The 15973-nt window shown below is 37.5% G+C and overlaps 1 protein-coding gene across 4 annotated transcripts in view; it reads left to right on the forward strand.

Moving 5' to 3' along the window:
• The window catches only part of SACS (sacsin molecular chaperone), an 85383-nt gene extending 70393 nt beyond the window's left edge, over positions 1-14990 (forward strand). For 2 of the 4 annotated variants that reach the window (XM_064275341.1, XM_010593952.3), the window contains one exon: positions 1742-14985. In XM_064275341.1, the coding sequence (XP_064131411.1) occupies positions 1742-13299 (11558 nt within the window). In that variant the 3' untranslated portion in view covers positions 13300-14985. Of the gene's footprint in view, positions 1-1741 lie in introns of all 4 variants that reach the window. The other 2 variants (XM_023553128.2, XM_023553129.2) reach the window with 1 other exon arrangement.
• The last annotated feature ends 983 nt before the right edge of the window (positions 14991-15973 follow it).

The following is a 15973-nucleotide window of genomic DNA, read 5'->3' on the forward strand; positions in this document are numbered from 1 at the left end:
AGAACTTGGCTGCTGACCAGAAGAAGGTCAGCAGTTCAAATTCACAGCTGCTCCTTGGAAGCCCTATGGGGCAGTTCTACTCCGTCCTATAGGGTCGCTGTGAGTCAGAATAGACTCGACAGCAACAGGTTTGGTTTTTTTCATTTGGAATTATAGTTAATTCAATTTCGTAAGCATTTTTAAAGAATATTTGTTATTAAAAATTAATTATAAATATTATATTTTAATGGGACTCATAGACTAAAGAGGCTACCCTAGTCAGACTGCTGACAAGATTTTATAATTTCTTAAATATTACTACTTAGCTTACCCTAGAGGAGCCCTGGTTGCACAGTGGTTAAGCAAGTGGCTGAAAGTTTGGCGATTTGAAGCCACCAGCTGCTCTCAGGAAAAAGATGTGACAGTCTGCTTCTGTAAAGTTTACAGCCTAACGCTGTTCTAAAGTTGTAAAAGGGTACCCTTGCTTAAATCTCTATTTCAGTGATAGAAAAAGTGTTCATTGTAACGCTAAAGGTAATTTTCTTAGTGAAAGATAAAATGATCTTTCTGATGTGTCAGACTTTGAAATTATGGTGTCCTTTCTCGGGTAACAATAATAATGTAAAGAAGTTTTTAAGGGGCCTGAGGTATCCTCGTTTACAACTTTTTCAAAATTACTCTTTGAATAGTCTAGAAATTATATGCACATAAGGAGAAAGGAAATTGAGTGTTTTCTATAAGACTGAATTTGAGAGGCTTTTTATCTACCTACACGGGCAAATATATATCTATAGATACATAGTTTCACTTTTTCATTTTGTTTCCACTGACATTGTATGTAGTCAGAAACACAAGTGCCCTTACCTTAGAAGTACAATTTTTATACTACAGCAGTGGTTTAAAAAATCAGCAAAGAAACCTTTTTCTTCAAACAAAATCTTGTTAGTCTCCCTAATTTATAAAACGTACACAGGTAGAGTGGCTCTGGTTAGGGGAACAGTCCCCCTCTTTGTCACAATGCCCATTTGCTCCCTTTGCTTGGCTCTGAAGCATTTAAAGCTCCTTTAGAAAGGTCATATATACATATTTAGGAATGTATAAAGAGCAATCTATAGACACCCCCCCACCCACTCTTTTTTCCAGTTGAGAGAATTCAAGTCCAGAAGGGTTAAATGATACTAACCTGCACATTTAATCATTGAAAGAAAACTACGTAAATCTCCTTGTTGCCGCAACTTCAAGAAATGTTGAGACTTAGAACCCAAGCCTCTGTCCTCACATCAGAGCCCCCCTCTTTGCACTGTGCAGCCATGAAGTTTGTTGAAATGTTGAAAAACAGCATAGTGTAGTTAAAAGCAATTCATATTACATTTGTTTATAAATTGTTTACCCTTAAATAAAAAGATACCTATATAAACTTTATTTGCATTTTCTTTGGTGCTTTTATTTGTGGACATATAGGCACTGAAAGTTAGTTCCTATATTGACTCCATTTGCAGAATATTGCAGGATAATTTTTAAAGCACATTTAAATGTACTTTATACATTTATTTTAAATAAGCACTTTCTAAAAGGATTATTTCTCCCATATTCTAAATAGGGATTTGTGTATAAATTCTGTCATTATTATTTAAAATTCTTTTTTTTACAGTATACTTACAACTCGTAAAATGACTTTTTAGTACTATCTAATCTTTGAGAATAGAAAATGAAATAAATAAATGTTATATGTATTTATAACATTTCTGTATATGATTTGCAGGAAGGCCCTGTACTCAGCTGCAGCTTCTAAATCCAGAACGATTTGCACGTCTTATCAAAGAAGTGATGAATGCATTCTGGCCTGGCAGAGACCTGCTTGTTCAATGGTATCCATTCAGTGAAGACAGAAATCACCCATCTGTTTCATGGCTTAAGATGGTTTGGAAGAATCTCTATATACACTTTTCGGAGGACTTGACTTTATTTGATGAGATGCCACTTATCCCCAGAACTGCACTAGAAGAAGGTCAGACATGTGTGGAACTCATTAGACTCAGGATTCCATCCTTAGTTATTTTAGATGATGAATCTGAAGCACAGCTTCCAGAATTTTTAGCAGATATTGTACAGAAACTTGGAGGAATTGTCCTTAAAAAACTAGACACCTCTATACAGCATCCACTTATTAAAAAGTATGTTCATTCACCATTACCAAGTGCTGTTTTGCAGATCATGGAGAAGATGCCATTGCAGAAGCTGTGTAATCAGATTGCTTCACTTCTTCCAACACACAAAGATGCTCTGAGAAAGTTCTTAGCTAGTTTAACGGATAGCAGTGAAAAGGAAAAAAGAATAATTCAGGAATTGCCAATATTCAAGAGAATTAACCATTCATCTAGTCAGGGAATTTCTTCTTATACAAAACTGAAAGGTTGTAAAGTCTTAGATCATACTGCCAAGCTTCCACCTAACCTCCGGCTTTCTATTTCTGTAATAGACAGTAGTGATGAAGCTACGATTCGCTTGGCAAACATGCTGAAAATAGAGAAGCTAAAGACCACTAGCTGCTTAAAGCTTGTTTTAAAAGACATTGAAAATGCATGTTACTCAAATGAAGAAGTAAAACAGCTTATGTTGTGGATTCTTGAGAATCTGTCCTCCCTTAAGAATGAGAATTCAGATGTGATTGATTGGTTAATGCCATTAAAATTCATTCAGATTTCACAGGAAAGGATGGTGTCAGCCAGTGAGCTCTTTGATCCTGATGTAGAAGTACTACAGGATCTCTTTTGTAATGAAGAAGAAATCTGTTTTCCACCTTCACTTTTTACCTCACGAGATATTCTTCACTCTTTAAGACAGATTGGCTTGAAAAATGAAGCCGGTCTCAAAGAGAAAGATGTCGTGCAAGTGGCAAAAAGAATTGAGGCCTTAGAGGCCAGTTCTTGTCCAAATCAGGACGTTCTTTTAAAGAAAGCCAAGACACTCTTACTGGTCTTAAATAAGAACCAGGCATTGTTGCAGTCATCTGAAGGAAAAATGACATTGAGGAAAATAAAATGGGTTCCAGCCTGCAAGGAAAGGCCTCCAAATTATCCAGGGTCTTTAGTCTGGAAAGGAGATCTCTGTAATCTTTGTGCACCACCAGATATGTGCGATGTAGCTCATGCAATTCTGGTTGGCTCATCAATCCCTCTTGTTGAAAGCATCCATATAAACTTGGAAAAAGCATTAGGCATTTTCACAACACCTAACATCGATGCTGTCTTAAAACACTTTAAAATTGTTGTGGATTGGTACACTTCGAAAACCTTTAGTGATGAAGACTACTATCAGTTCCAACATATTTTGCTTGAAATTTATGGATTCATGCATGATCATCTAGATGAAGGCAAAGATTCTTTTAGGGACTTAAAATTTCCTTGGGTCTGGACTGGCAAAAAATTTTGTCCCCTTGCCCAAGCAGTGATAAAACCTATCCATGATCTGGACCTTCAGCCTTATTTGCATAGTGTGCCTAAAACCATGGCAAAATTTCACCAGTTATTTAAAGTCTGTGGGTCTGTAGAGGAGTTGACATCAGATCACATTTCCATGGTCATTCAGAAGATATATCTCAAAAGTGATCAAGAGCTTACTGAGCAAGAAAGCAAACAAAATCTTCATCTTATGTTGAATATCATCAGATGGCTGTATAGCAATCAGATCCCAGCAAGCCCCAATACTCCAGTTCCCATATATCATAGCAGAGGTCCTTCTAAACTCATCATGAAGCCGATTCATGAATGTTGTTATTGTGACATCAAAGTTGATGACCTTAATGACTTACTGGAAGATTCGGTGGAGCCAATCATTTTGGTGCATGAGGACATACCCATGAAAACTGCAGAATGGTTAAAAGTTCCCTGCCTTAGTACCAGATTGATCAATCCTGAAAATATGGGATTTGAGCAGTCAGGACAAAGAGAACCACTTACTGTGAGAATAAAAAATATCCTTGAAGAATACCCTTCAGTGTCAGATATTTTCAAAGAACTACTTCAAAATGCTGACGACGCAGGTGCGACAGAGTGCAGTTTCATGATTGACATGCGGAGAAACATGGACATAAGGGAGAATCTCCTGGACCCCGGGATGGCCGCTTGCCACGGCCCCGCTTTGTGGTCGTTCAATAATTCTGAGTTCTCAGATTCAGATTTTGTGAATATCACTAGATTAGGAGAGTCTTTAAAGAGAGGAGAAGTTGACAAAGTTGGAAAATTTGGTCTTGGATTTAATTCTGTGTACCATATCACTGACATTCCCATCATTATGAGTCGAGAATTCATGATAATGTTTGATCCAAACATAAACCATATCAGTAAGCACATTAAAGACAGATCTAATCCTGGAATCAAAATTAATTGGAGTAAACAACAGAAAAGACTTAGGAAATTTCCTAACCAGTTCAAACCATTTATAGATGTTTTTGGTTGTCAGTTACCTTTGACTCTAGAAGCACCTTACAGCTACAAAGGAACTCTTTTTCGACTTTCCTTTAGAACTCAACAGGAAGCTAAAGTGAGCGAAGTCAGTGGCACTTGCTATAACACAGCAGATATATACTCTCTTGTGGATGAATTTAGCCTGTGTGGACACAGGCTTATCGTTTTCACTCAGAGTGTAAACTCGATGTATTTAAAATATTTGAAAATTGAAGAAACCAATCCCAACTTAGCCCAGGATATAATAATAATTAAAAAAAAATTTTGTTCATCCAAAGCATTGAATGCCCCTGTTTTAAGTGTTTTAAAAGAAGCTGCTAAACTTATGAAGACTTGCAGCAGCAGTAATAAAAAGCTTCCCACCGATGCACCAAAATCATCTTGCATCCTTCAGATCACAGTTGAAGAGTTCCATCACGTGTTCAGAAGGATTGCTGATTTACACTCACCACTTTTTCGAGGTCCAGATGATGACCCAGCTGCTCTCTTTGAAATGGCTAAATCTGGGCAAGGAAAGAAGCCATCAGATGAGCTGCCACAAAAGACTTTGGAGTGTACCACGTGGCTTATATGTGCCAGTATGGATACAGGGGAGGCTCTAAAATTCTCCCTGAGTGAAAGTGGAAGGAGACTGGGACTTGTTCCTTGTGGTGCAGTAGGAGTGCTACTCTCTGAAATTCAGGACCAGAAGTGGATTGTGAAGCCACACATTGGAGAAGTGTTCTGCTATTTACCTTTACGAATAAAAACAGGTTTGCCAGTTCACATCAATGGGTGTTTTGCTGTTACTTCAAATAGGAAGGAAATCTGGAAGACAGATACAAAAGGACGATGGAATAACACCTTCATGAGACATGTTGTGGTGAAAGCTTACTTAGAGGCGCTCAGTGTCTTGCGGGACCTGGCAGTCAGTGGGGAGCTGGATGATTATACTTACTACACAGTATGGCCTGATCCTGACTTAGTTCATGATGATTTTTCTGTAATTTGTCAAGGGTTTTATGAAGATATAGCTCACGGGAAAGGAAAAGAACTGACCAGAGTCTTCTCTGATGGATCTACATGGGTTTCCATGAAGAATGTGAGATTTCTAGATGACTCTATACTTAAAAGAAAAGATGTTGGTCCTGCAGCCTTCAAGATATTTTTGAAATACCTCAAGAAGACTGGGTCGAAAAACCTCTGTGCTGTTGAGCTTCCTTCTTCAGTAAAATTAGGGTTTGAAGAAGCTGGCTGCAGACAGATACTTCTTGAAAATACATTTTCAGAGAAGCAGTTTTTTTCAGAAGTGTTTTTCCCAAACATTCAAGAAATTGAAGCAGAACTTCGAGATCCTTTAATGAATTTTGTTCTAAATGAAAAAATTGATGAGTTCTCAGGGATTCTTCGTGTTACTCCCTGTATCCCTTGCTCTTTAGAGGGGCACCCCTTGGTTTTACCATCGAGATTGATTCATCCTGAAGGACGAGTTGCAAAGTTATTTGATATTAAAGATGGGCGATTTCCCTATGGCTCTACTCAGGATTATCTTAATCCTATTATTTTGATTAAACTAGTCCAGTTAGGCATGGCAAAAGATGACATTTTATGGGATGACATGCTAGAGCGGGCAGAGTCAGTAGCCGAGATTAATAAAAGTGATCATGTTGCTGCTTGTCTAAGAAGTAGTATCCTATTAAGTCTTATTGATGAAAAACTAAAAATCAGGGATCCTAGAGCAAAAGATTTTGCTGCAAGATATCAAACAATCCCTTTCCTTCCATTTCTAACAAAACCAGCAGGTTTTTCTTTGGAATGGAAAGGTAACAGTTTCAAACCTGAAACCATGTTTGCAGCCACTGACCTTTACACAGCTGAGCATCAAGATGTGATTTGTCTTCTACAACCAATTCTGAATGAAAATTCCCATTCCTTCAGAGGTTGTGGTTCAATGTCATTGGCTGTTAAAGAGTTTTTGGGATTACTTAAGAAGCCAACAGTTGAGCTGGTTATAAATCAGTTGAAAGAAGTTGCCAAATCAGTTGATGATGGAATTACATTATACCAGGAAAATATCACCAATGCTTGCTACAAATACCTTCATGAAGCAATGATGCAAAATGAAGTCTCAAAGCTATCAGTTATTGAAAAGTTAAAACCCTGTAGCTTCATTCTAGTTGAGAATGCATATGTTGACCCAGAAAAAGTTTCTTTTCATTTGAATTTTGAAGCAGCACCATATCTTTATCAATTGCCTAATAAATATAAAAATAATTTCCGTGAACTGTTTGAAAGTGTAGGTGTGAGGCAGTCATTCACTGTTGAAGATTTTGCCCTTGTTTTGGAATCTATAGATCAAGAAAGAGGAACAAAGCAAATAACTGAAGAGAATTTTCAGCTTTGCCGACGAATAATTAGTGAAGGAATTTGGAGTCTCATTAGAGAAAAGAAACAAGAATTTTGTGAGAAAAATTATGGCAAAATATTATTGCCAGATACTAACCTAGTGCTTCTCCCTGCCAAATCTTTATGCTACAATGATTGTCCCTGGATAAAAGTTAAAGATACCACTGTGAAATATTGTCATGCTGATATACCCAGGGAAGTAGCTGTAAAACTAGGAGCAGTACCAAAGCGGCATAAAGCCTTGGAAAGATATGCATCTAACATCTGCTTTACAACACTTGGCACTGAATTTGGGCAGAAAGAAAAACTGACCAGCAGAATTAAGAGTATTCTTAATGCCTATCCTTCAGAAAAGGAAATGTTGAAAGAGCTTCTTCAAAATGCTGACGATGCAAAAGCCACCGAAATCTGCTTTGTGTTCGACCCGAGACAGCACCCAGTTGATAGAATTTTTGATGATAAGTGGGCACCTTTGCAAGGGCCAGCACTGTGTGTATATAATAATCAGCCTTTTACAGAAGATGATGTCAGAGGAATTCAGAATCTTGGAAAAGGCACCAAAGAAGGAAATCCTTGTAAAACGGGACAGTATGGAATAGGATTTAATTCTGTGTATCATATTACAGACTGCCCTTCTTTCATTTCTGGCAATGATATCCTGTGCATTTTTGATCCTCATGCCCGGTACGCACCAGGAGCCACATCAGTCAGTCCTGGACGCATGTTTAGAGACTTGGATGCAGATTTTAGGACGCAGTTCTCAGATGTTCTGGATCTTTATTTGGGAACGCACTTTAAACTGGATAATTGCACAATGTTTAGATTTCCGCTTCGTAATGCAGATATGGCAAAAGTTTCAGAAATTTCCTCAGTTCCATCATCAGACAGGATGGTCCAGAATCTTTTGGACAAATTGCGCTCAGATGGGGCAGAACTTCTAATGTTTCTTAATCACATGGAGAAAATTTCTATTTGTGAAATAGATAAAGCTACAGGCGCTCTAAATGTGCTGTATTCAGTAAAGGGCAAGATCACCGATGGAGACAGACTGAAAAGGAAGCAATTTCATGCATCAGTAATTGACAGTGTTACTAAAAAGAGGCAGCTCAAAGACATACCAGTTCAACAAATAACCTATACTATGGATACTGAGGACTCTGAAGGAAATCTCACTACATGGCTAATTTGTAATAGATCAGGTTTTTCAAGTATGGAAAAGGTATCCAAGAGTGTTGTATCAGCTCACAAGAACCAAGATATTACTCTTTTCCCGCGTGGTGGAGTGGCTGCCTGCATCACTCACAACTATAAAAAACCCCATCGGGCCTTCTGCTTTCTGCCCCTCTCTTTGGAGACAGGGCTGCCATTTCATGTGAACGGCCATTTTGCTCTAGATTCAGCCAGAAGGAATCTGTGGCGCGACGATAATGGAGTTGGTGTTCGAAGTGACTGGAATAACAGCTTAATGACAGCAGTAATAGCTCCCGCATATGTTGAGTTACTCACCCAGTTGAAAAAACGGTACTTCCCTGGCTCTGACCCAACAATGTCAGTTCTACAGAACACGCCCATTCATGTTGTGAAGGACACTTTAAAAAAGTTTCTGTCATTTTTCCCAGTCAACAGGCTTGATCTGCAGCCAGATTTATATTGCCTAGTGAAAGCGCTGTATAGTTTTATTCATGAAGACATGAAACGTCTTTTACCTGTTGTACGGGCTCCAAATATTGATGGTTCTGATTTACACTCTGCAGTTATAATTACTTGGATTAATATGTCTACTTCAAATAAAACTAGACCATTTTTTGACAATTTACTACAGGATGAATTACAGCACCTAAAAAATGCAGATTATAATATCACAACACGAAAAACAGTAGCAGAGAATGTCTACAGACTAAAACACCTACTTTTAGAAATTGGTTTCAACTTGGTTTATAACTGTGATGAAACTGCCAATCTTTACCACTGTCTTATAGATGCAGATATTCCTGTTAGTTATGTAACTCCTGCTGATGTTAGATCTTTTTTAATGACATTTTCCTCTCCTGATACTAATTGCCATATTGGGAAGCTGCCTTGTCGTCTTCAGCAGACTAACCTAAAACTTTTTCATAGTTTAAAACTTTTAGTTGATTATTGTTTTAAGGATGCAGAAGAAAATGAGATTGAAGTTGAGGGATTGCCCCTTCTCATTACATTGGACAGTGTTTTGCAAACTTTTGATGCAAAACGACCCAAGTTTCTAACAACTTATCATGAATTGATTCCATCCCGCAAAGACTTGTTTATGAATACATTATACTTGAAATATAGTAATATTTTATTGAACTGTAATGTTGCTAAAGTGTTTGACATTTCCAGCTTTGCTGATTTGTTATCCTCTGTATTGCCTCGCGAATATAAGACCAAAAATTGTACGCGGTGGAAAGACAATTTTGCAAGTGAGTCTTGGCTGAAGAATGCATGGCATTTTATCAGCGAATCTGTAAGTTTGAAAGAAGACCAGGAAGAAGCAAAACCAACATTTGACATCGTTGTTGATACTCTAAAAGACTGGGCATTGCTTCCAGGAACAAAATTTACTGTTTCAGCTAATCAGCTTGTGGTTCCTGAAGGTGACGTTCTGCTTCCTCTAAGCCTTATGCATATAGCAGTTTTTCCAAATGCCCAGACTGATAAAGTTTTTCATGCCCTAATGAAAGCTGGCTGTATTCAGCTTGCTTTGAACAAAATCTGCTCCAAAGACAGCATGTTCGTTCCTCTGTTGTCATGTCACACGGCAAACATAGAGAGCCCCTCAAGCATTTTGAAGGCTGTACATTATATGGTCCAGACTTCAACATTTAGAACTGAAAAATTAGTAGAAAATGACTTTGAGGCACTTTTGATGTATTTCAACTGCAACTTGAGTCACTTGATGTCTGAGGATGACATTAAAATTTTAAAGTCACTTCCATGCTACAAATCCATCAGTGGTCGATACATGAGCATTGCAAAATTTGGAACATGCTACGTACTTACAAAAAGTATCCCTTCAGCTGAAGTGGACAAGTGGACACAATCATCATCATCAGCATTCCTTGAAGAAAAAGTACACTTAAAGGAACTCTATGAGATGGTTGGCTGTGTACCTGTAGATGATCTTGAGGTATATTTGAAACACCTCTTAGCAAAAATTGAAAATCTTTCTTATGATGCAAAATTAGAGCACTTGATCTATCTTAAGAACAGATTATCTGGTATTGAAGAAGTATCAGAAATTAAGGAACAACTCTTTGAAAAACTAGAAAGCTTGTTGATAATCCATGATGCTAACAGTCGACTAAAGCAAGCAAAGCATTTCTATGATAGAACTGTGAAGGTTTTTGAAGTTATGCTTCCTGAAAAATTGTTTATTCCTAAAGATTTCTTTAAAAAATTGGAACAACTTATAAAACCCAAAAATCAGGTTGCATTTATGACATCCTGGGTGGAATTCTTAAGGAATATTGGACTGAAATATATACTTTCTCAGCAGCAGTTGCTACAGTTTGCTAAGGAAATCAGTGTGAGAGCTAATACAGAAAATTGGTCTAAAGAAACATTGCAAAATACAGTTGATATCCTTCTCCATCATATATTCCAAGAACGAATGGATTTGCTGTCTGGAAATTTTCTGAAAGAACTGTCCTTGATTCCATTCTTATGTCCTGAGCGGGCCCCAGCTGAATTCATTCGATTTCATCCTCAATATCAAGAGGTGAATGGAACACTTCCTCTTATAAAGTTCAATGGAGCACAGGTAAACCCTAAATTCAAGCAGTGTGATGTGCTGCAGCTATTATGGACATCCTGCCCTATTCTTCCAGAGAAAGCTACCCCCTTGAGTATCAGAGAACAAGAAGGTAGTGACCTTGGTCCACAGGAACAGCTTGAACAAGTTTTAAGTATGCTTAATGTTAACTTGGATCCCCCTCTTGATAAGGTCATTAATAACTGCAGAAACATATGCAACATTACAACTTTGGATGAAGAAATGGTGAAAACTAGAGCTAAGGTCTTAAGGAGCATATATGAATTTCTCAGTGCAGAAAAAAGGGAGTTCCGATTTCAACTGCGGGGTGTTGCCTTTGTGATGGTAGAAGATGGCTGGAAACTTTTGAAACCTGAGGAGGTAGTGATAAATCTAGAATATGAATCTGATTTTAAACCTTATTTGTACAAGCTACCTTTAGAACTTGGAACATTTCATCAGCTATTCAAACATTTAGGCACTGAAGATATTATTTCAACCAAACAATATGTCGAAGTGTTGAGCCGCATATTCAAAAATTCTGAAGGAAAACAGTTGGATCCTAATGAAATGCGGACAGTCAAGAGAGTAGTTTCTGGCCTGTTCAGGAGTCTACAAAATGATTCAGTCAAGGTTAGAAACGACCTTGAGAATGCACGAGACCTTGCCCTTCACCTTCCAAGCCAGGATGGTAGACTGGTAAAGTCCAATGTCTTAGTGTTTGATGATGCACCACATTATAAAAGTAGAATCCAGGGGAATATTGGTGTGCAAATGTTGGTTGATCTTAGCCAGTGTTACTTAGGGAAGGACCATGGATTTCACACTAAGCTGATAATGCTCTTCCCTCAAAAACTCAGACCTCGTTTATTGAGCAGTATTCTTGAAGAACAGTTAGATGAAGAGACTCCCAAAGTCTGTCAGTTTGGAGCATTGTGTTCTCTTCAGGGAAGATTGCAGTTGCTCTTGTCTTCTGAGCAGTTCATTACAGGGCTAATTAGAATCATGAAGCATGAAAATGATAATGCTTTCCTGGCCAATGAAGAAAAAGCCGTAAAACTTTGCAAAGCCTTGAGGGAAGGATTGAAAGTTTCCTGTTTTGAAAAGCTTCAAACGACATTAAGGGTTAAAGGTTTTAATCCAATTCCCCACAGCAGAAGTGAAACTTTCGCTTTTTTGAAGAGATTTGGTAATGCAGTCATTCTGCTCTACATACAGCATTCGGACAGTAAAGACATTAATTTCCTATTAGCATTAGCAATGACACTTAAGTCAGCAACTGACAATTTGATTTCGGACACTTCATATTTAATTGCTATGCTAGGATGCAATGATATTTACAGGATCAGTGAGAAACTTGACAGTTTAGGAGTGAAATATGACTCCTCGGAACCATCAAAACTTGAACTCCCTATGCCTGGCACTCCTATACCTGCTGAAATCCATTATACTCTGCTTATGGATCCAATGAATGTTTTTTACCCAGGAGAATACGTTGGATACCTTGTTGATGCGGAAGGTGGTGATATCTACGGATCATACCAGCCAACATATACATATGCAATTATTGTACAAGAAGTTGAAAGAGAAGATGCGGACAATTCTAGCTTTCTAGGAAAGATATATCAGATTGATATTGGTTATAGTGAATATAAAATAGTTAGTTCTCTTGATCTATATAAGTTTTCAAGGCCTGATGAAAGTTCTCATAGCCGGGACAGTGCTCCTTCCACACCAACCAGCCCTACAGAGTTTCTAGCCCCAGGACTACGGAGCATTCCTCCTCTTTTCCCTGGCCGAGAGAGCCACAAAACCTCATCTTCAAAACATCCTTCCCCCAAAAAGCTGAAAGTTCATTCCTTACCAGAAATCCTAAAAGAAGTGACATCAGTGGTGGAGCAAGCCTGGAAGCTTCCAGAATCTGAAAGAAAAAAGATCATTAGACGGCTATATTTGAAGTGGCACCCTGACAAAAATCCAGAGAATCACGATATTGCTAATGAAGTTTTTAAGCATTTGCAGAATGAAATCAACAGATTAGAGAAACAGGCTTTTCTAGATCAAAATGCAGACAGAGCTTCAAGACGAACCTTTTCCACTTCAGCATCCCGATTTCAGTCAGACAAGTACTCATTTCAAAGATTTTATACCTCATGGAATCAAGAAGCAACGAGCCATAAATCTGAAAGGCAGCAACAAAATAAAGAAAAATGCCCCCCTGCAGCTGGACAGACTTACTCTCAAAGGTTCTTCGTTCCTCCCACTTTCAAGTCTGTTGGTAATCCTGTTGAAGCACGTAGATGGCTAAGACAAGCTAGAGCAAATTTTTCAGCTGCTAGAAATGACCTTCATAAAAATGCCAATGAATGGGTATGCTTCAAATGTTACCTCTCTACGAAATTAGCTCTGGTTGCGGCTGACTATGCTGTAAGGGGAAAGTCTGATAAAGATGTGAAACCAACTGCACTTGCACAAAAAATAGAGGAGTATAGTCAGCAGCTTGAAGGACTGACAAATGATGTCCATACATTGGAAGCTTATGGTGTAGATAGCCTAAAAACAAGATATCCTGACTTGCTTCCTTTCCCACAGATTCCAAACGACAGGTTCACTTCCGAGGTTGCTATGAGGGTGATGGAATGTACTGCTTGTATAATAATAAAGCTTGAGAATTTCATACAACAGAAAGTCTGAAGTAGTTAAAAAAGGAGCAGAGCTAGATCCTTCATGTGTCAGAGCACAAATACGAATTGCTGTATTTCATTAAGCTTCATTGTCATGTATCTGAGAATTGTGATGTACACTGCGATTGTTCTGGAAGAATTTGGCTTATTATTAATATGAATACCAACAGGAAACCTTAGCCGAGTGTAAAAGGCATTTATTTTGAAGGTGATGAACTGAAAGATTGCTAGATGTTCTGAACGGCTAGGATGGCACATTATTGAACTGCACTTTACATAACCAAAGCTTAGCAGTTTCTTAGGTAAGAGTCTATATAATGTCTGGTTAGGATGAAGTTGATTTTATGTTTTTAACATGCTAATTTTGAAGGAGCTAATGAAACACTGGACATATCATTGATTTAAACAAATAAGGGGAATTAAGTCTTTGGAGTTTATCATTTTTTAAAGTGCATCTTTTTTTGGATGCATTGTTTTCTTATCAGCTGGATCTGATTATGAATTTGTTGCAATTTTACATCTTAATGGTACAGTATTTTAATCCTGAACATTACTTGATTAAGAGCGTGCAGATAGTACTTCTTAGAGTGCACTGAGTGCACTTTACATCTTTATTTTAAATGTTTTTTACACTTTATGTTTACAGGCTTCCTATTTCATGGAGATAGCGTATGGGAAACTCAAAATGGTGGCAGTTCTTATAACCAGATGTTAGTATTGTTTCTGAAGACTGCCCACCAGAGCAACATTTATCCGTTGTTAGAACACTTGCGTTATGTTTGTGTATACAGATTTTCCACAAGTGTCATAATTTGCTTAGTGTGGTTGAACAGAATGCAGTCTTTTATTTCATGTCTTAACGGTGCTGCAGTTAAAAAAATTGACTTTCAATATGGCACTTGGTGGGGTTTTTTGGATTTTACTTTGAGAACATTAATTGTAAAATATTTGTGACAATTATCCAGTTGTTTTCAAAAGACAAATTATGAGCTTGTATTTTCCCCATGAATGATTCAGAACTGACATTTAATTTGCATCATGCTCAGATGTTTTACCGTACTTATTTACGTTAACATGTTTCTTTTGCGGAATGTAAAAGAAAGATAATGATAATTAGTCTATATAAGTGTACTGGCTGTGAATGATGCTAAATATAATATTTTATGCAATTAAGGGCTTAAGGAATATGTTGAAACTTTTTTTTACCTTTATTGGTAGTAAGGGATGTTTGCGCCACCAAAACTGTATTGCTTCTGGATGTGAAGCCATGTAATTATTTCTGCTGTTACATTAAGTGCCATAATTTTAATGAAGTAAAATGTACATATGAAATCCTTGTAACTGGTATTTCCTGGAAATTAAACTTGATATCTCCCTGCATTAAAGTGTGATGTGTGTTATGTGTAATGTGTGTGTTCACTGGAAATATTAAAACTTTCTTATGTATCTTTATGCTGAAATTTTAGCAGGTTTATTTTTCACAATTAATTGACCATAAAGTCCTTGGTATATACTAGGTTTATTAGGTGCTCATTGATTTAGCTAAGAGTTTATTTTATTTCACTTTTTCAAGGAATAAGATTAGTTGATATAGATGGTGTATATATGTATTTGGAAATAGATACATTAAATATGGTTCTCTTATAGGTAGAAAGCTGAGTGGCATGTCTGAGGCTAATTCATACATGAGCCCCAAAAGATATTAAATGCTCATCTTTATACTTGAGGCCCAAGTCTTCAAAGTTAGGCAGGCAGAGAAGAACTAAGAATTGTCCAATAATGGGACTGCTACATTTTGGGTCTTCAACTTTTTTTCAACTTTGAAGCTAAAAATTAACACTTGTTTTTGGATATTAAAATTGCCACTGAAAGCCTAGTCTGGCCTTTGTAATAGTTAAATTAACTGGAGTTTTGTGTTTTCTAGACTTTTAATACACATTCACAGTCCCTTATCTAAAACTCTTATATCCAGAGAGATCTTAGAAAGTTAATAAAGCCAAATGCACTGTTGTTGAGCTGATTCTGACTGACAGCAACCCTATAGGACAAAGTGAACTGCCCCATAGAGTTTCCAAGGAGCACCTGGTGGATTCGAACTGCTGACCTTTTGGTTAGCAGGCAAAGCTCTTAACTACTATGCCACCAAGTTTTCCTAGAAAGTTAATACAAGTGCATATAACTTATGAAGTGCTCCCAGCAGGATCAGGAATCACCCGTCATCAAATGCATTAATAATTCTGCAGTGAAATTTGTAAATACTCATACTAAGTGGAATACATCAAAACTATAGATAAAATCCCATTGCCTTCAAGTCCATTTTGACTCACGGCAACTCCATGTGTTACAGAGTAGAAGTGTCCCATAGGGTTTTCTTGTAATCTTTACAGAAGCAGCTGGGTGGGTTCAAACCTCCTACCTTTAGGTTAGTAGTCTAGTTATATACTGGATAGCAGTAAGGCCCACATCATTTTAAAATAAAAATTATGTGTTTAAAATGTATGCTTTTCTCTTAAGTGGGTCTGGAAGTGCTGTCACTCTGAAATCAAAGTCCAGGTCTCCTAGAAGACAGCATTGAAGTTGCTGACCGTCCAGTGTGATGTATTTGTTGGTACTTGACACAAAGTTCTAAGAAGTGTGATTATTTGGTCTCCAAACCACAGAAAATTTCAAGTGGGATTTCAAAT

This window comes from Loxodonta africana, chromosome 23, assembly GCF_030014295.1.
Source record: "Loxodonta africana isolate mLoxAfr1 chromosome 23, mLoxAfr1.hap2, whole genome shotgun sequence".
NCBI lineage: Eukaryota > Metazoa > Chordata > Mammalia > Proboscidea > Elephantidae > Loxodonta > Loxodonta africana.